The following is a 21,104-nucleotide window of genomic DNA, read 5'->3' on the forward strand; positions in this document are numbered from 1 at the left end:
ATGAGTGACTGTAGTGATGCCCAGCCTGGGGGTTAGGATCCCCCAAGAGTCTCAAGAGAAATCGCACATGATAAAAAAAGAAAGAAGGAAAAAAACAAACAAGGGGAAAACATTTCTCTTACCTCAAAGTAGGTTCATTTTTGCAACCTTTCTGTTTTGTATTGTTTAAATGGAACCACCGAGTCACTGTATGTATTTCAACACAATTTAAAATTGCCACCTCTTCACTAAAACAATAGCCATAACAGCAGTTATAAAAACAAAAAATAATGGATGAATACATAAAATGTTAGTCAAAACTGCAGCAACCACATTATGACCCACTCCAATCGTCACCGCCTTCCAGTCCCAGAGGGTGAGGAGCAAGTTAGCACAACTAGCAACTAAACAGTGCATCAGTGTCCTTTACAAAGCAAAATGATCATTACTGATGTGGGAAACAGTATAAGTCACATAAAATAAATTGTCATGTCTTAAAGCATCAACCCAACTGAAGTCTCCAGCTCCAGGGTCGCTGTAGTTAACTCTGAACCCTCACCTCTCTGAAGGAGAAGCAAAACCTGAATCACCCAAAACAGACCATCATGTTTTTATTCGGTACAAAATGAAGCTTCTCACCTCCGGCTGCAGTGATCAGAACCACACTAAGAATCCACAGCGCCTGCTTTTGTGATGGAAGTGAACCTGTCATCTTGTAGAGCACATCATATCCTCCTTAAGAAAAAAAAAAACACTCTCTGCCCAATCACCACAGGAGCACTGTTGAAATCAATGCACTGCCATCGTTGCAGTAAATGTGCAGATTCTTGCAAAAGTTGAAAATGTTGTCTTCTTTTCAGTCCCTCTGAACGCGACTCTGTCTCTTCTACACATGCTCTCATTTCCCTCCAACAACACCCCCCCCCCCCTCCCCTCATCCTGCAAACACACTATGAGTTATGGTGGTGTCGTCGCTTTAAAGGCCTCTTCTCCACTCTCTCTGGGCGCCTGGGTGACTTCTACTTTGTCTCTCGGCAACAGCTATAGAAGGAGAGTGGACAGGGGAGGCCGGCGCTGCTCATTACCATGTTGTAAAACCTCAGTCAGATCCACTCACGCAGGATGCAGCTAAAGGGTCCTGACAGAAACAACTCTCAGAGAGCAGAGTCATTGTAGTATCACTGTTGGCTACAAATTGTTGATTTAAATATGCTTTAAGTATTTAGCCGGAGCAGTATGTATTTTTTTTGCTGTGTTGCCAAACCCTTTTTTTGTTTTGTATTCTTTTTCCTGCACTGTGCCCATGTCCACCAAGACCTCATTACTAACCAAACAAAGGCTCCTTGACGCACAAGCAAAAGACACAGACCTAGATTTAAAAGAAAGGATGCCATCTGGGTTGCCTGGAGAGGGAGCAGATAAAGCTGAGGGCAGTGATAAGACAACCATAGCAGGCGATTGTGAGTCCATTGCTATGGATACGATTGTATTTCTCTTTGAGAGACAGAACTTTTCCCATCACAGGAGCAAGGTTACACTGAACAGACTGCCAAATCCAACAGTGAAAATATTCAGTACATATACTCTAGTACTAGCCGACTTGGGATTTTCACCATTTCCATTTTATGCTATGTTGTATGTTCACTGCACTACATTTCTGACTTTTACTATTTACCCCTCATGACAATCCATGTTGTTAAATACTTAATAGTTCCCTGTGTGTTTTTATCACAGAAGTGTCTGAGTCACATAATACATTTTTAAAACATAAAAAGAACTAGTAAAAAAAATGTTAACAAGATATGACTAAAAATAGACAACTGTTTATTTACTGTTTATTTAACACATAAGTTTAAAACATCAAGAGTGAAATCTTTTGCATTTTTCAACAACAACAAAAAGACTTCTAAAATGAATGTAATACATCTTATCTCATGTCCCCTTTAGGGGTTGTGAACCATGAGTGTAATAGATTATTTTCCTACCTACAGGCATGAACATTAAATACACTGATACGACTACACCCTATAATTAGACAAAAGTGGTAGAGAACCTGCATATAAATAGAAGTAAATTGAAATGAAGTAAATTTATTGATAACAAATGAAGAAGTTCTACATTGTCTTTTACGAAACATATGAAACATTTGTAGAAAATTGCACAGTGATGTGAGGGGTGTACTGGCTGGGTATTGAATAAAACAGTAAAAGCCACAACACTTGACTGTGCTGCCTTCAGGTCCAGCCCTGGCAGACAGGAGAAACAAAACAGAGCAGTAGCAAGGCAAACATACCGAGGGCAGTCACAAAAGAAACAAGCCTGAAAATAGCAGCTTATTTTCTCTTTAAAATCAGCCAGGTCAAAACCATACAGTGCATGTGGCAGGCAGCATAATTATTTACTGCTTGCTGATTCAATCAACAAACGTATGGCATTATACTGGCTATTATATGTTTTTTTAATGCAACAATTTAATAATGAATGAGAAATTAAATGTGAAATATTGCTCAATTGATCAAACCAACTGGTGACTGCTCATCCATCTTGGGGAAGTAGTAGTGGAAGGCGTCTGTAATTCTTATGAAGAGCCTTAACCAGGGATCATTCTCAGGACGTCCACCTCAATGTTCTTGCTCCCTGCTCAGCCAGGGAGGCTGTTGTACAATCAACCCTCATTTGGCAGACATTCTTATCCAAAGTGACTCACATTTTTAAGAACAACATCCAAGCATCAGTAAAGCCTTAATACAGAGAGAGAGGCTGTGGAGAGAGAGATCTACAAGTAGATATCAGTAAGAGTAGCAATAAATACTAGTACAAGTAAATACTGTATGTTGTGAAGCGTGTATAGCGTGAAACCCTGTGTCCTACACGTACTCCTCTGTTGGTTTAAATCTCCATCTCTGCTGGCAGTTGTTTCTGGAGATAATTGTTTGTACCCAACCCCCTGGTCCAGCACATACTCTGCTGGCTCTCTATGATCTCTACAATAAAGCTCAACACTTCGTAGTCCATGTGACCCAGATAGAGGGGGTACCCTGTAGCGAGTTGTGGATTTGAATAGCTTTTTAGTATGACCTCTGGTGCGTTGCAACACGTGATCTGCACACAGACACCAGGCTGGACAGCAGACGCGCAAGGCTAAAGCCAATCAACTCGACTTTCAGTGGTGGCTGCTGGCGGTCCACAGTCATAACAATTTGTGGTTAGAGGTCTGCATGTAAAATTCCCAAGGACCTCAGGTGGGAGAGGGCTGTGGCCAGCTAATTTATGACTGGTCACAGGTCTGTCATGGGTCCTGATTCATCCTGATTCTTTCAGCCCACCATGTAAGTGTGTAGGCTTTGATCCAGAAGTTTGAAGTCAAGGCAGCTGTGATCCTGCAGAGGAAACTGCATGCTACTAATTTATCTAATGTTAAATTGTACCAAATTTGTAGACATTTGTTGTTTATTGACATTATCTAACAATACATGCAGTCATAGAATATATACAAGTGTTTCAATACCATTTTATACTGACTAATAGCACAATATCCAAGCTCCATCGTAATAGGATAAGTTACTTTTCTAGCATAAATGCTAACTTTATCACCAGAAGATCATAACCTGTGCAGGACAGTAAATCATGATAATAACTGTATTTTATCTTTGCTCAGATCTGGAGTTGTTTGCAAAATATATGCACGCCTTTCTCATGCTTGTAACTGAACGTAGCTAACGCCCCTGACATTTAACTTTAAATAAGCCAGCAAACTTGATACATCTGTCAGTCTTCTACTTTTAGCCTCCGGATTCAATCCATGACTGCATTTAATGTTAGACAATTTAAATAACATTTAACTGTAAACGTCAATGGATTCCACCACAGCCAGGCAGTCTACATCTATAATAAACTGGCGCATCTGTAAAGTTAGATTAAATTGTCCGTTGTCATTTATACATTTTTAATATATTATAGTTTCTTTTCTGTGTTTTAATATCGGTTGAAATCACATTGAAGTCACGTCGATTGTTAGTTAGGCTATCAGTTGTTTCAATAGTAATATTTGTTGAAATACCACTGAAGTCACATTCATCAGAGTCTGATGTTGATTCAATGAAATTAGCGTTGAGAGCAGAATGCTGATTCAACATAGTTTCGGTAATGTTTGCTATCTACCACTGGTGGATCGGCATTTGAGTATGGAAGGCAGATCAGACCAAGAGCTCTGGGTGACATCAGGGGATCACCAACATGAGTAGGATTCATCTTCAGTGTTCAAATTCTGTTTCAGTTTAGTCAATAGTTGACATATTTCAGTCTGTACTCAAGTGGCGGACTGACCAACTGACAGACCTACGCTGCCACTCTTAGAGCCATGCTGCTACTAGAAATCTATTAAAAACTTTGACAGCATACAGAGCTAGCATTTAATTTGACCTCTGACTTATGCATAAAATGTTCCTCACTCATTTCACCTTCAACTGAACAGCTGAAATTGGGAGCCACAAATTAAATTTACATTTAAAGAATGCAATAAAAGTATAATTAAATGTGCATATCAGTAATTCTGTTTCCTTATATTCTTGTTAAACAATGAATTAATAACATTAATTGTTCTTATTCCTTATTATTTTCTAATGTGTTTACCTATCACATTCCACCTTAAATATCATTCCTGCTTTACAACTTCCATTTTGAACTCACTCAAAATTAAAGTCATATTAGCTGTGTGACGCCTGAATTAATTAAGTAAAATTAAATTAAGCCTAAGCCACACAGAAAAAATTTACCAGTGGCAAACTGCAACAATAAAGTCCGGGGCTACATGTTGTTGTAGCAGTTAGGAACACTAGAGGGCAGCAATGCGACATGAAACTGTTCATCACCCAAACACGAAGAAGAAGACGACCAAACAGGAAGATGAAGAAGGCAGCTGATGGTGACATTTCTTAGGTAGGCTAATATAAACCGAAGAAAACATAACGGTGTAGCTTATTTACGTTGCCACAACTCATTTTAAAACAAGGCAGCGCGGGCTTTGCAACGCAAAATGTGCAGTTTAATATGTAACTGGTGGTTGTTTTAGCTGAATATTGGCGAAATTGTTCCTGTTGAGGAGCGCGTAACGTTAACGTTATATTAGCCTGATACTTGACGCTACGTTACTGTGTGTTGAACGGAGAGTCAGTAAATTAAATAACATTTTTAGCCAGTTATAAGTTTGCCATTCATTCAGTCGCGTTACACCAAGTCGCAGTTAAAAAACGTTTTATTTCACCATCCTTATGTCAGAAAACAACACCGCGTTAGGGGGTTATTGTACTTTAATTTTGCATCATCATGGATCATAGGGTTTTTTTTGTAGGCCTAATTGGCCAGAAGACCTTAATTATTTATAATCGAGATAAAGTTGTGACCTTCTGGTTGTGTATTTTAGTCGACAAGCCATTAAATTGTGAAACATTTTGAAGGGAGTTTGGTGTGGGTCTATAGAGGTGATGCAGCGCATGCAACGTCCTGACGCTTTCTCATCTGTGCCTATAGAGAGCATCTTTGCACCGCCTACAAGTTGTCGAGTGACAGTTCCACAGATCACTTTGTCTTTGTTCACGTTTCTCAGCAGGTTCTATGCTTCAACTAAGGACATCTGCAGAAGAAGAAAGTAGTTGTGAAATTTCCCAGCTCAGACAAGCAGTGTTACAAAACGATGACAGACTCCTTGATGAGATGCTCTGCCAAGAAATCTATAAGAAAGTCATCAACTGCAGAGGTGGCTGGGGCATCGCAGGCACGCCTCTACACGCTGCGGTGTCTAAAGGCCACCTCAGCTGTCTGCAGGTCCTGCTAGCCCACGGTGCCCTGTTGGACTGTGTAGATGTCAAGGCTCAGACGCCTCTCTTCGCAGCCGTTCGTGGGAAATACCTGGACTGTGTCTTAGCGCTCCTCAAAGCTGGTGCCAACCCCAACGGGAGCTCATCCAACAACTGCTCACCTGTCCTCACTGCTGCTCGGGAGGGAGATGCGGAGATATTAAAGGTACTGCTTAAACACGGCGCCGAGGTGAACTCTCGCTCCAAAGTCCTGCTGTGGACTTCCAGCGCAAGGGTATCCAGCGGGCCGCTGTACCTTGCTGCCGTTTACGGACACATGGAATGTTTCAAACTACTGCTCCTCTATGGGGCAGACCCAGATTATAACTGCACAGATGCAAAGCTGCTGAGTTCCATCAAGCAGCCCAAAACAGTGCTGGAGATGTGCCTCAGGCATGGCTGCGGCGTGGAGTACATCCAGCTTCTGATCGACTTTGGTGCAAACGTCTACCTCCCTACGCTGATCATCGAGAAGTCCACGAAGCAGAATGAGGCTGTGGAGCTGCTTTTGCAGGAAAGAGGTATTGAGTGGCTGTGCATAATTACACATTTTATATTCATGATCCTTAACCTTCCTGTGTGGTACCCTGCTCCTGCAATATGATGGATTTCAACAAAGTAAGACTAAAAGCCATTGCATACTTCCTTTAGCTAACAAGACATGTGTGTATCTTGTTAAAGGGATGCACTGAAATAAAATAAGAGACAGTTAATTATATTAATTTGTGGTATCCCAGTGGTAACTCTTTTCCTGTCTTTAGGAAATCCAAAGGCCTTGACTTCACAGTGCCGACTCACCGTCCGAAGATACCTCAAAAAGATCAACAAGATCCACTCTATCGACCAGCTGGAAATGCCAACAAGTCTCATTAACTTCCTGCAACACAAGCCTGTCCCAGTCACTGTCCTGTAGCTATGTGAGCTGAAGGCACATTATGTACATGTATTTTTATTTAGGCTAAAGCTTTTTGTTTTATTTGTAGATTATGAGCTACCTTTTATCACTTCTGTCTGTTCATGTGCTGCTCTGTTAAGCCTGATTGTTAACTCAAAACATTAAATATGTGGATCAGTGGTGTGCACTTAGGTTTTATTATTAGTACCTACCCTGTAGCTGTTGGAAGACTTCTCTATGGAAACGGCTTCTTGTACAGTTCTTTGTCACATGTTCATCGCAAGTTAGTTCCTTTTTTTGAAAGAGCTGTTTGTCCTATGAAACCAACAAGCTTGCCTCTGTCCATTAAAATGCATGCACAAAGCCTTAAAACGAATCGAGGTCAGTACATATTAAGCCGCTCATAGATTTAAGTTGGTCTTACATGTGCAGAAATTATAATTAGAACAAAAATATTTTGCTCTTATTCCTCCCTAAACCTTCCCAAGTGTTCAGTTGGGAGTGATACACACTTAACCTCACCTACCACACAAAAAAAGTGATTGTACTGAATGTCATTAACCACATTTATAATGTATATATTATGAAAGAATTCAAGTTAGTTGAAAAGACAGTAAGTAAGTAAATGTTATTACAGTTTTGTGTATATAGCAGTACATTTAAATTAAAATTGCGCAACACACTACTTTAGAATTCGTTATTCAAATTTACGCATAATGCGATTAATCGTTTTCAAAATAGGAGGCCAAACTGTTTCAGGGGAGGCTCATTGAATGGAAGTACACAAAAAAACACATTACTTATTACTTTATTAATAGCTTTCAAAAGGAGATCACAGAGCCTAAATGTGTGTGATTTAATTAAAGGAAGTTCAGAGATACAGGAGTTATGGGGAATCAGACTCTAAGGACCTGTTTGTTATGTATTTGGTGTAGTCTCAAGTTATGTCAAACAGCAGTATTAGGCTGTCTTGGCCCCATTGTTGAGTGTCTATGGGATCAAATAACATTATCGTGATCCCATAGGCCTCCAGGTATTGAGCACAACTAAACAAGTAAACTAAGGCACCTTGTTCAAAGGTTTGTCTGATGGGAGGCCCCCAGTCTGAGTTTGAAAAGCCCTGCTCTAGGGGCCACGAAAATCTGCACAAAATTTCATGGTCATTTGTTGAGATATTTCAGCCAGGACCAAAGTGGAGAATCAACCGGCCGATCGCCATCAGCAGCGCCATGCTGCTAGCACAACCAACTAAAACAGCAACGAACAAACAAACATGTATTTGATTCACGTACAAACATTTTATAGAATCTACACAGAAGTTTGTTAAGATTTTATGAGTATTATCCAAAATACATATTGATATTGTCAGCATTAGCTACATAAGCTTTACTCTTGCATGTTTCAATAAACTGATGCATGCAAGTGTCAGCATGACTTGGTGTGCATGAAGCGTTGAGGTTTGGATATTGGTTGATTCAGTGCTTGATGGAGGGTATTATGGGTAGACTAATATTTAAAAAAATTTTTTTTTAGAAGTCACTGCATTCAGCACGTACGATCACATTAAGACTTTGCTTATTTATACAAACTTCTAAGGCCTACTTTTACTCTTACCAAGAGTTCTTTTGACTCATTATTAAGTTTAAGACCATTCCTTAGAAGTTTCATGCATACCAGCTCAAAGCTACACGCAGCAACCAGAGACAAAGAAAACCACAGGAGCTTATTTTTAGGTTTCGTAGGATCTGTTAACTCTGGCATGAAATGAATGTCAGAATTGTGTCTCTCTAGAAAAGGCAGATGGATAAAAAAAACATACTGAGAATTACTCTGTTGTTTAATTATATAAATACTTCACACTATTCAGTGGTAACTTCATCAGCCTTTAAATAATTAGACATGGACCACAACACATGATTCTTCAGATGACAGGAGACTGTTTGTGCCATGAAAAAGGCACTACACTTGGTTTAAAAGGAGAGTGTGTCATTTATATGAGTTTGTTATGGAAGAGGATAAAGTAAATTATGTGGTAATAATGTCTGGATAGTCCACAAATTGCGTCCAAAAAGTGAACTTCGTAAAAGTCACAATTGCGTAGACACAAACAAAAAGTCTTTTGGAATTTCATGTTTCAGTACACCATAATCACATTGTACCTTGCTGTTTTTTCTTCGCAGTGACGACGATACAGCAGGAGTCAAGCTAAATCTGATCTCATTGTTCAATAAATCACCAAACACCAGACTTCAAGTATTGCCATTATGAGGAAATACAAAAAACTGGAAGAAGTAAACTAATAGAAAATAACATTCATTCATTCATTGTTAAACTTTTGTTTTGAAATAATAGTTTTGAAATATCAAAAAGCCATATCCCCTCAGCAAAACATTCACACAAGCTCTGGAATCAGGAGAATATTCATTAAATATTTATAAATTCATTCCTAAATGACATGAAAAAAATGACAGCTGCTCTTAGGAATTGACTGCTAGCATGAAAATAAATGCAAGATAACTATTCAAGTAGAGCCATCCTCACAACATGTTTCACAAAATAGTTCTGTGATTCTGTTATCAATGCTGAATTTCAAGTAGAGACAATTCAAACTAAATAGACAGTGTTTCAGAATAAAACACTTAATTTGGTCCCTTTAAAAAAAAACTGAGGTCAGCAGCACTGTGATGACATCATGGTCATTGAGGCTTCTGTTGAAATGCTGCCAGTTGTCACGGTGACCTTAGCCCAGCCCTACGTCTAGTGACATCATCACTACGAAGCCCAAGATGGAGGTCCAGGATGCCAGCTTCCCGTTTCCACTGGTGGCGCCAAGTTAGAGTAAAGAAATTAGTTAGAGACAGATGCTCAAAGACTTGTGTTTCACTCTTTAATCTAGCTGCTCTGAAAATTGCCATCCACCCCCCCACAGTTCTACCTTAATTCCTCCTTTTCCTTCTCACCTGACTTGAGCCTCTGGTATGATGTCATCAACCACCACGTAAACCATAGCCCCGGCAGCGAACGCCAATGCATATGGCAACAGAGGTTCTGCCAAGACAACCGCAAAGGCGCCCAGCAACCCAGCGATGGGCTCTACCATGCCGCTTAGCTGGCCATACCTGACGGGGAAACAGCAAAAGTCAAGTTACAGTGTCCACATTTATATTGAAAGTATTGTATCTGTACTCAGCCCAAGCTTGTGTACAGTGTAACTATTGTACTGTCTGAAAGTCTTTAGACACAGACACACTTACCAGAAGGCTTTCCATGTCGAGACCCCTGAACCCCGGAGTGGCAGGCTCACTGCCAAGCCTTCTGGGAAATTCTGGATGCCAATACCGATGGCCAAATTTCTGAGAGGACAAAAACAAAACAAACAAAATAAATAAAACAGTCAGACCATACCTCTTTCTGATAAATATTAAGAACCTAACTCTTAAGGTCCTACTGTATGGTTTAGTGCTAGGGTATTTTGTGATATAGTTTAATTACTAACCGACAGGGTGCAGTGCCGCACACATTACTCTGTTTGCATCTAGCTTAGTTTGCCTCTGCATATTAATGAAATGAAAAAGTAAAAACAAATACAGACTGTCCCTGAAACCATAAACAAGACAATCTAAGAATCTTGAGCCATGCTAGCGGCTCTGTGAGGCTAAGCTCGGCAAGCTTTGAGTGAAAGTGCTCAGACTGACAACACTAACACGCTGACATTAAGCAGCTGTATATTCGACCATGTTTACCATCCAAGTTTAGCTTGTAAGCATGCTAACTTAGCATTGCTAATTAGCCATATACACAAAGTACAGCTGAGGCTGATGGGAATGTCATTAGTTGTTCAGGTATTTGGTCAGGAACCAAAGTTTTGTAGGAAGAAAATTTATTAATAAACAGATATGTAAATGTAATCAAAGCACAAAATGCTATATATATATGCTAATATATTGTGTACAGACTTCAGTGGAAAAATGAAAAATTCAGGTCCAGGACCAAATGCCTTCAACAATCCCATCAGTCATAGCTGTACTTTGGGTTTAGCGCTAATTAGAAAATGTTAGCATATAACACACTAAACTGACATCTAAACTAGACATCATCATCATGTTAGCTTTGTCATTGTGAGCATGTTAGCATTTACAGTAGCCCCGAGCACTGCTGTGCCAAAGTACAGCTTCACAGAGCAGTTGTAGACTCCTAAGTCTTGTTAAGTCAGATTCAACCCTTCAGAAAATCAAAACACAATCTGATCATATCAGAGAAATTAATATAATGGGAATATTTATGAATTCTACAGTATAAAACAGAAGTGTTGTACAGTAGTTTTGTTCAAAGTGAAATGTTCAACTTCATTTTCTTGTATTCCACCAAACCACAGGCACAGCTGAAATGTTGCAGAGGGCGTTTGCAAAGGAGAAAGCTAACAAGGTGATCTTTCTGAGGGGTATTGAGGTTATCTATTGTAGTCATCGTTTTGAACTGACTCATTTAATTACAGCAGGAAGGAACATTTAATTAATGTTTTAGTATTTGAAATAAATATCTTCAATTTCATTATGGAAGAATTTAGGAAAAACTATGATGTTCCCTTTAATACTTGACCAACATGTGATGTGAGAACAAAATGTGCTTTCATAAATTTCAACAATCCACTCCACTGTCGCGGTCTGGGACCTGAGGAGTACTTGATACATCAGGCTTGTGTACAGGGGGCAGATGTGTCCAGAGCCATGCAAGCAGCTCAACCCTCTTCTGGAGAAATACAAGAGCTACCTAAAAACTGCGGTATTTCTTCAATGATAATGATGTGATCGTTGTGCGTTGTCGTCTGCACCACAAAGACAACCAGATGTTTAACCTGTTACTTCAGTGTTTGGCTGAGCAGAAAGAGCATTGTTTCCATAGATGTAAAGTAGCTGAGACTATGTTTTAACAGTTATTAAGTTACTTTTAATTATGTTTAAGAGTTATTTCTCAGACTTGACAGCACAGATTTCAAGACAAAATCGCACCTTTCGTATCCAAATCTGATGGATCTATGCTTATGAAGCCATAAGGCCGTCAGAAAATTGCCCTTGTGGTATTTCACAGGAAAAAGCTTACACCAAATTTCCAATAAAATATAAAAGATTAGTATTTAAAAATGAGACAAATGAAGTCACCTTAGACAGGCTCAGTCTGGTGGCGTTGTGCTTAAGCAGCATACTCCGCAGAGGCACACAGATAAAAAATTGATTGATCTGAGTAGTAAAATGGTAAAATACCACAGTGACACCTGTTTTGTTTAGACAGGGCTCTCCAGCCAAACAACTGCCAACTCTGTCTGTAACCACTAGATGTCAGCAGCACACAGCACAACTGCAATGGGCAAAATTTCCATCTGTGCTCATATTCTCACCTTAACTTAAAAACACACTAATCCTTAAAGCTGGAATGAGAAGTTAGAAGCACATTTTGTTCGATTTGTTGAAATTCTTTTTACATCTTGAAAGCAATCAATAAAAATGTGACACAAAAACACAGTATTGTTTTAAGCAATTTTTCATAACAATAGCTAATCTCTTGATTAAATACTTGGTAGGTTTAATAATAGTTTATTTACAGCAGGTACCTTTAACACAATTCTTTAATTAAACCGCTACCTGTTAACTTTACTATTTGTTTAATACAAAACACTTGTGACACTGTAGGTTACAAAAGGTTATCCCCTTCAAGTACGTATGACAAACTAAAAAGAACATAGCTACTTGTGATGTGTTTTATTTCCAGTTCATGCTTTTTCAGGCAGTTCAAAACTTGATGAATACCATTTGCAGTTTCATCACTATCTTCATAAAAGTCCAGTAACTTACACCGCACTCCATCAAACATAAAAATATCTCATACTGGAAACATTTTGCCTTGTTTGAGGCGTCGGTGGCAACAGAGTACAACACAGGCTCACCTTCAGTCAGGGATAGATCATTAGATATCCCGCACAGACTTTGGTCCAAAAACATTCATTGTGATCATCTCAGCTTTTGTTCTGCACAACATTTGAGTCATGAAACAACGCACTGTTTAGCTTAACAAGACAGTCGGTCCGTGTTTGACAGTGTGATACACGTACGAGGCTTCATTTTGTCATATAACGTATACTGAGGCGCGTGAGGGACGGCTGTGATTGGATGATGACAGGTGTCGGTGACCCTTGTCAAGTGTCGTGATCAGCACTGCTGCTGTTGCTGTTGTATCAGTCAGTGGTTATGTCAGCGTAGTAGTCAAAAAACGGGACAAGAGAGGGACAAATCATTTAGGCCTAATATAAGGGACATCCCGGCTAATACGGGACAGTTGGCAACCTTAATACTACTACCATCATCAACTGTATACAAAAGCTTGAATTGACTGAAACATCTCAACTATTCGATGGATTGCCATGACATTTGGTACAGATATCCATGGTGCCCAGAGGATGAATCTAATGAAATTCCCATTAGCCTCAGCTGTACTTTAAGGTTTACTGTATAAGATGGTGAAGGTAGTGAACATTATACCTGTCAAACAACTAAATGTTTTCAGCATTTTCACTGTGAGCATGTTAGCGTGGTGACATTAGCATTTAGCTCAGAGCACCTCTGTGCTTAAGTACAGCCACACAGAACCTCTAGCATGGATGTAGGCTTGTTATTCTTATGACCAATTTCTGAAATTGGTATTTGGCCCACTTGGTTCAAAAGTATCTTTCACTCTCCTGAATAATATTTGCTTGTGCTGCTGCCACAAACCTATAACCAGCAAGGATCTTCCTTCATCTTGATATTTTGACGTTGAATGTGATGGACTATGTCATACACTCTGTCTTTCATATGAATTTATAGCTAGATTGGAAATGCTGAGATTACAGAGCCAGTTTCAGTAGACTTCTTCAGATTTAGTGAAGCCAAAGATAGTGATAGTGGACACTTCATGACACAGAATAGCAGAACAGCAGCAACAGCAAAACAGAAATGGACCAGTCATTGCAGAGAGGCTAGTGGAACTGGACAAGTACTCTGAATTGCTTTTCAGTTTACAATAAAAGCATCATTGACAGGCAAAAACAAAATAAATTTCTTAATAGAAAAATTAAGTGCTAATTAGTTTGTGATTCAAAGAATAAAATCAAAAATTGATTTATGATATATTGAACATTTGTTATATTGTCATTGAGGAAAATTACATCGAGATAATTATCATTATTGTTTTATTGCCCAGCCCTACACACACACACAAAAAATTGACTCACATGGAAAAATACTCTTCACTCTTCATCACCCAACATCCAATCAATTATTCATTTTCACAGCCCTTTTATATAATAATTAAATTTATTGATTACATTATAAATATCTGCACATGGATCACTGGGAGTTTATTAGGAAAACAAATCAAATCATACTGTAAATCACAGGCTATATTAGTAAGTGTTACCCCTTTTTTGCTATGTTTCTTCTTGCTCAAGAGATAATTACTGTATGTTCACTTTGATCCTCTTAAATGGTTTCACAGAGCTCAAGATGTACTGACGGACACTGCATCTGCTGCCTAAACGCCACTGCTCTCTGCAGTACTATAATGTAACCACTAGATGTCAGAAGCACGCAACAGCAGCATAGTTATGGGCACAGGTGTAGAACCTGACCACATTCTTACCAGGACCTGAAACACATAAACCTTACCTAAAGGTAACCAATGTCAAGGCTCATATAAAAAATAAAATAATACTGAATCGCATGGCTACCAACTGTTCCAAGTGTGGTAAACCAATCACAGTGCTTAAACAGATCATCCTGGTGGGATCCATAATTTTGTCTCCATCTGCGACGCTGTACAGTTTGCCTACTGTTCACATTCACTGGGCTCTTAAACTGGCACTGATAACAACAGGAATTACTGGAATTGCCAGGGCCATCAATAAATTAGGTATGCATTAGCACTTATTTACTGTATGTGTGTTTCATTTCAATCTTACCTGGCTCTTTCAAAAGTAGCAGATGAAGTCTTTCCAATGGCTCCGAATCCAACCCCCACAGCCAAACCCTCTGCAGATAAAAAACACAGACAATCGATCCTTGTAGTGTAGTGATTTGTCCTTTGACTTGTTTGAAGCACTACATGGAAAAAGCAACATTTTAAGAGGAAGGGACAGTATTGGCAGTGTAGATGGCTTGTTCTCTCAAACAGAACACTTTTCAGCAACAGTCTGTGGGAATCTCTACTCCAATAAATGCACTGTATATTTAGGGGCCAGGCAGCTCTGCCTGAAATGTTCAGATGCTTTGAGCTGGCAGGAATTAAAGTAATAAAGTCCATCACTCTGTTTTTTTTTTTAAACTGTAAAACTTACCAGCAGATCCTTTAAGTCCTGTAAGTTGCCTCCATGGATCGGACTAGTTTGTCCAGCACATCCCACAGATGCTCGATTGAGATCTGGGAAATGTGGAGGCCTAGTCAACAACTTGAACTTATTGCTGTGTTCCTCAGACCATTCCTGAACCATTTTTGCTTTGCGGCAGGGAGAATATCCTTCTGAAAGAGGCCATTGCCTTCAGGGAATACCGTTTTCCTGAAAAGGTGTACATGGTCTTGTAGCAGTCCGTATGCATTTGCTGCTATTTTAATTTATTTTCCATTCTGGAAGGCAGAAGAAGAGGCGCATACCTGCCCGGGGGACTCACTTCCACAGACAAAGTCAGCCTGTTGCTCTGTCCTTTGGGACCTTCTGAGACCTCTATTGCTTGTCTCTTTTGTCTACCTTTGAGAGCGATATAGCCTTGCCTTCTTCCCATAGTGCATCCTGTTGACATGTGTTATCTAGGTAAGAGGCGCACACGCACCTGGCCATCCATGTGATCTAAGAGTTCTGATGCTCACGTGCCCATTGTGGGCTCTTTCGGTAGTGGACAGGGGTCAGCGTAGGCACCCTGACTGGTCTGCGGCTACGCAGCCCCATGCGATGCACTTTGTGTTCTGACACCTTTCTATCAGAACCAGCATTAACTTTTTCAGCAATTTGACCAACAGTAGCTCGTCTGCTGGGCCAGACCACACGGGCCAGCCTTTGCCCCCCACGTTGCTGCCAAATATATCCAAACCCACTGACAGGTGCCATGGTAACGAGATAATCAGTGTTATTCACCTGTCAGTGGTCATAATGTTATGGCTGATCATTGTAGAGGTAGTGTGGTAAATCTCAGAATTGGATCTCAAAAAAGAATTTTTGACAGTAATTTTGAATTCTTCATCATGTAAACTATTGCAGTCAATAAAAATAGAGCATCTTTAAACATGAGTCTTTCAACTTTCAGCAATCAATCATTGTAAAAGGAAATTACATCTCACAGACATATCTGTTGTCTAGATGAAGTGAAGTACACAAATTCTCAATATTTTGTCTTGATAAAATATCATTTTTGACACTGTTTGAAATCTGCCTTTGGATGCTATCATGGTGATTGCCTACGTCATAGTATGAAGCCACCAATAGTTTCTCACTTGGCAGGTAGCACCACAGGATCACAACTTGTCCTTGGTGTTTTTATGGTTGTGCGTTTGGAATGCAAAAGAAACATGCGAATGCCTACTCATTGTGCTGTGTGGACTATATCAAGGTTTAATGACAATTTTGGTCCGGATGTTCTGCTGCCCTTCTCCATTTCTCATTTGCCTTCCTCCTCTTCCTCCTTCTTCCTCCTCAAAATGATATAGTCAAAATGCTGCAGCCAGGCTTTTAGCTCGCACTGAGAGGAGTGACCACATCACACAAATCCTAGCTGCACTTCACTGGTTACCTGTGAGTTTTAAAATTGATTTTAAGATTTTACTACTTGTTTTTAAGGCCCTGAATGGCCAGGCTCCTGCCTACATCTGTGATTTGTTAACTCCCTACAAGCCAGACCGTTGCTTGAGATCCTCTGGCAAGGCTCTACTAATAGTTCCTAAGTCTTGCTTTGTCCCTAAAGGTGACCGAGCCTTTCGGGCCCCTCAGTTGTGGAACTCCCTGCCCGGAGATCTCAGACAGGCAAACTCAGTGGCCTCTTTTAAATCTCTTCACAAGTCTCACTTTTATCGCTTGCCGTTTTTATGAACATTATATACTTGCTGTTATTGTATTATCTAATGCTGATTTTATTGTTGATTTTTTATTTATTTTATCATCATTATCATTTATATTTACTGTACAGCACTTTGTAACTTGTGCTATACAAATAAAGTTATTATTATTAATATAGTCAGGTTTCTACTGATGAAACCTGATACTGAGGTTTCTTCTCTCTCTAACCATATCTGCAGAGGCAACCCTTGTGGAACGTGGACTCCACAGAATGAAACACATTTGATAAACTACTGATCCATAACTCAGAGTAAATGTGAGAGATGAAGTCTACCCTTTTACTGTAAAGTTCTCCAACTGTGACTATGAAGAGTACTACAACAGGAAAGCTATAAAGAGGGATTTCTACAGGTGTGTTTTTTTACCCCTTGTCCATTCCCTCTTTGCACGCTCTGAGCAGCTTCGCTCTCCTCTGATGTCCCATTTGTCTCATTGAAATGCCTGTCATGCACACTTACAGTACACACCATTCAAATTGAAAGTGAAAAGGTCACAGTGTGGGATATATCTATGAGTGTATTCATGTGTTTGATAAGTGTGTGAGTGTGTGTGAGTGTGTGTGTGTGTGTGTGTGTTGGGGGGGGGGGGTCATGTGCATGTGTCAGTCAGTTATATAGGCTATTTTGTCTTTCACAATAAAAAGGCAGAGAAACATTATTACGACTACTTACATATACTGACAAGCAGTCGTCTCCTTTTATGCCAGCAACAGCAGGTTATTGCAATGCGAAAACATGCCAATTTCCTGACTTGATTGCATTGCTAGCATTGAAAAACAAGATAAAAGGAGTTCAAGGAGTTGTGCCCACAGGTAGCCTAAAGCTTACACCTAACATGTCCTACTGTGAGAGGGCTAAATGCTAAAAGCTTTCTATTTATGCAAGAACATGGCCATCTCCATAGTCAGGCCATTTTTGCCTGACTAATGCTAATCACTTATGTAAAGATGCTTCTCCACTTTCTTCTGTTCAGCAATTGTGTTTGGTGCTAAGTGAGCATTACGATTCTTCCAGACAGCAAGCAGTTAATGCAAATGTAAATGTTCCATATTTGTATAGCGCCTTTCCGACCACTCAAAGCACTTTTACACTACATCTACATTCACCATTCACACATTCATACACTGAGCTTAAGTGAGCTGAGCCTACACTGGTGGAACAGCAGCCAGGGGCAATTCGGCGTTCAGTATCTTGCCCAAGGACACTTCGACATGCAGCCGGGTATTGAACCGCTGACCTTCTGATTAACGGCCAACCCACTCTCCTCCTGAGCCACAGCCATCCTCTGTGATGCATCACTAGGTATCACAATTTTCTAGACTACATTCAGGGTTTTAGCAAAAATTTACTGTCTTGGCAAAAGTTAGATGAGATAATTGATAGGTTAGATAGTCACCGTGAAGTTGCCAGGCAACCAGCGGAAACTGCAGAATGGCACTGGACGCAGCCAAGAAATAATCCAGCACATAAACCCTTGTAAAACCACAATGTGTGGTTTCTACAGATGGATGTTTGTACCAATGAAACCAGTGAGATATAACATGTTAATTACTGAGCTTTAGAGGTGGTGATAGACTTTGTTAACAGAGCCAAGCTAGCTGTTTCCCTCAGTTTCCGGTCACTGTGCTAAACTAAGCTAAGCTAACCTGCTGCAGCTTAAAGTGGTGTCAATCATCTGATCTAACTCTTGGCAAGAAAGTGCACAAGCATGCTTTCCCAAAATGTCAATCTATTCCCTTGGTTCCTGTGGTGGCACGGCAAGCTATAGCGGGCAGCTGGAAAGAATCATTAACATAGGTGATCCCTCACCATGCTGCCGCCACATTTACACTGGTAACAACTGTTTTGACAGTATGAAAGCCTTTTTACAGCCTCACAGAACACGGGGTAACTGTAGACTTTTAGTTTTGATTAAACGTTGCGAATGGAGTCAGTGTCATAAGCACAAAATTAAAAGTCAGGCTTTAATAGTAGTACTAATTATCTGTTCTCTTGTATGCAAGAACAACTGATCTCTTTCAACCCCTTTCCACTCCAGCGTACCCTTCCAATGTATTATCTTTCTGTTTCTCTTGCTCTCACTTGGCAGTAGCAATATCTTACATCAAGCTATACTGCCTTAAACAAAGAACAAGTGACAAAGAAAAATAACGTCATCAGAGAATGAGATAAATAAGAGGAAGGAAAAGAGAGATGAAACTGTGGAAAGACCACATAAAGGCAAGAGATTTTTTAGGTATACTGATGTCCTTACAACTGGATAGGCCACTTTATCATAATCTAACACCTGTCATTACCTCTGATAACAATGCACATTTGTTCTAATCAAATTCCCACCTGCCCAGTAAAGGCAGACTTACTGTAGTGCCATTATGAACAAAAGCACACTGTGGGTCCTCTTTACTATTCATATCAATCCTCTGGGACTGTCTGAAATGCCACGGGGCCAGTAGAAACTCTATCTGCACTGAAAACCCATCGACAGGTTTTGAATAAAACATTAGTTCAGAGAGATTTAATGTTTTTTTTGCGTTTGACACAAGCTAGATAGGAGCAGAGGTTTTTAAAATTTGAATTGATCGAAAGACACAAGACTACAAAGATGAATTTTCCTCCTTTGTACCTTGTCTCTAAATTCCAAATATGGTCACATTAAATGATTGGTGAGAAAATGGTATCACACAATTAATATTAATGACATTATCCTCTGAACGTAAGCAACATCACTGATGGTACTCTCTTGGACCTGTGGGAAAGTTAAGTCCATAACAACAATCTGCTCTTTTGGATACGGGTTGTCAGACAACAGCTGCTCACCTGCGTTTTTGCTACACAGCTGGGAAGGTGAGCTCGGGGTTTGGGAGTGTTTAGCAAGTTCATTGAGCTGGACAGTTTTGTTCCAAAGCAGAGACCAGGGGAAGTAGGAGAGCACTAAACTCCCCACCTTACTCATGACAGTCGTGTTTTTTTAGTGTCTTTGCCGGCATCTCATGGCCATTGGATGAATATCTCATGGATTGGACAACAATGAACAAAACTAAGAGTGAACCTTCCTGGCTTTGGTTGTAGCACTCCTGAAAAGGCTGACAGCAGAAGAGCAAGAGGAAGAGATCTGCACCAGAGCAGAGAGCATGCCTTGGTTCCACAGCGAAGAACTCAAAATTCACATTTGATGCAACAGTGATGGAACTTCAGAGTGTTGTCAGTGTCCAAAAATACCAGAATCATTTCTCTGTATTTGTTCCCGTCCCTTATGAGTGAATGGTTGGAGGAAGTCTTTCCATCACATTACATTGTATTCAATCCACTTACTAAAGTTTTTACTTCTCTACAGAAACTCAAGTTCCTGTCAGGATGAATTGTATTTACTTTGGGCATCCCCTGGCTTTTCGTTGAGGTCTGTTGTCAGGTCTACATTTTCATTTCGCATTAGAGAGTATCATTTATAGAGCTGCTAGCACGGTGGTAGAGTCTTAGGACGCATTTTAGCATAGTGTGAAAAAAATGCAGCCCTCTCATTGATTTGAATGAGGTCTCATCACCCCCCACCGCAGAATTGTTTTCAGTCTGAAAACAGACTGCCTTATGTTTGACGGGAGTTAAATCAACGAATCAGCTTTCATTATGCTCCAGTGCACTTTGACACCTCTACAAGCCTGCACCTTACTGAGGCACTTTATGTTGGTTTTCCCATTAATTTCTCAACCGAATGCGTTAACGGTGGTATGAGTTAAGATGTGTTAAGTCCTGAAATGTTGCTACTGTGTCAGAGGGATTTTCAAAGGCACACAAAAATCTGAAGAAACTCTTGTAGAGGAGAGCATGAACTAGTGTCACTGGCAAACAGTGAAGACTGGCTGAGATGATTCCTGAAAGTGTGAGTCAGAGCAGAAATGAGAGATGTTTTATACCGTCACCTGTGTATATCTTTTTGAGTGTTTTTTTCCCACTCCCTGGAGACAAGTCCGACTGATTTTGGTCAAAAATGTGTGCACTTGCCTTTCTATGTGTTTCTTTCTCAACACAATAGTGTGTGTGTGTCCCTGCGTGTGCAGAGAAGCTGGTCCTATCCACTTCCTACTTAATGTTTTATGCTCTTTTAAGCGAGTCTGACAATACTGCTGCTGACAGCCCATTGTCACAGCAGCCATTTCCATTGCACTTTCCTTTAATCTCCTCTCCTCTGAGCCTGCCATTACTGGGCTCCCTCTTTTTTTCTACCACAGAACTGCGAGGTTTTACGT

The 21,104-nt window shown here is 40.0% G+C and overlaps 3 protein-coding genes across 7 annotated transcripts in view; 1 reads left to right on the forward strand and 2 right to left on the reverse strand.

Annotated features, from left to right (window-relative positions):
- Positions 1 to 801, reverse strand: part of pkd1b (polycystic kidney disease 1b) — a 42,319-nt gene extending 41,518 nt beyond the window's left edge. The window contains exon 1 of the mRNA XM_038736388.1: positions 619 to 801. Within this exon, the coding sequence (XP_038592316.1) occupies positions 619 to 691 (73 nt within the window). The 5' untranslated portion in view covers positions 692 to 801. The remainder of the gene's footprint in view (positions 1 to 618) is intronic.
- Positions 802 to 4,833: 4,032 nt separating this feature from the next.
- LOC119915607 (ankyrin repeat and SOCS box protein 12-like) lies at positions 4,834 to 6,916 on the forward strand. 2 transcript variants are annotated; one of them, XM_038735218.1, is made up of 3 exons: positions 4,834 to 4,917; positions 5,585 to 6,355; positions 6,596 to 6,916. In XM_038735218.1, exons 2-3 carry the CDS (start codon positions 5,593 to 5,595, stop codon positions 6,745 to 6,747), a joined length of 915 nt encoding a protein of 304 aa, XP_038591146.1. In that variant the 5' UTR covers positions 4,834 to 4,917; positions 5,585 to 5,592; the 3' UTR covers positions 6,748 to 6,916. The 2 variants fall into 2 exon arrangements, with proteins under 2 accessions (XP_038591146.1, XP_038591147.1); XM_038735219.1 differs by having other exon boundaries at positions 4,847 to 4,917; positions 5,588 to 6,355.
- A 1,089-nt stretch (positions 6,917 to 8,005) lies between these two features.
- LOC119915606 (zinc transporter ZIP11-like) overlaps positions 8,006 to 21,104 on the reverse strand; it is a 146,216-nt gene continuing 133,117 nt past the window's right edge. For all 4 annotated transcript variants that reach the window (XM_038735217.1, XM_038735214.1, XM_038735215.1 and 1 more), the window contains exons 7-10: positions 14,720 to 14,789; positions 9,984 to 10,082; positions 9,690 to 9,848; positions 8,006 to 9,548 (exon numbers count right to left, since the gene is read on the reverse strand). In XM_038735217.1, coding sequence (XP_038591145.1) covers positions 9,470 to 9,548; positions 9,690 to 9,848; positions 9,984 to 10,082; positions 14,720 to 14,789 — 407 coding nt within the window. In that variant the 3' untranslated portion in view covers positions 8,006 to 9,469. The remainder of the gene's footprint in view (positions 9,549 to 9,689; positions 9,849 to 9,983; positions 10,083 to 14,719; positions 14,790 to 21,104) is intronic.

Source organism: Micropterus salmoides, unplaced genomic scaffold (assembly GCF_014851395.1).
Source record: "Micropterus salmoides isolate LMB-PRFRI ecotype aquatic unplaced genomic scaffold, ASM1485139v1 Ms_hic_scaffold_21, whole genome shotgun sequence".
In the NCBI taxonomy this organism is placed as follows: Eukaryota; Metazoa; Chordata; class Actinopteri; order Centrarchiformes; family Centrarchidae; genus Micropterus; species Micropterus salmoides.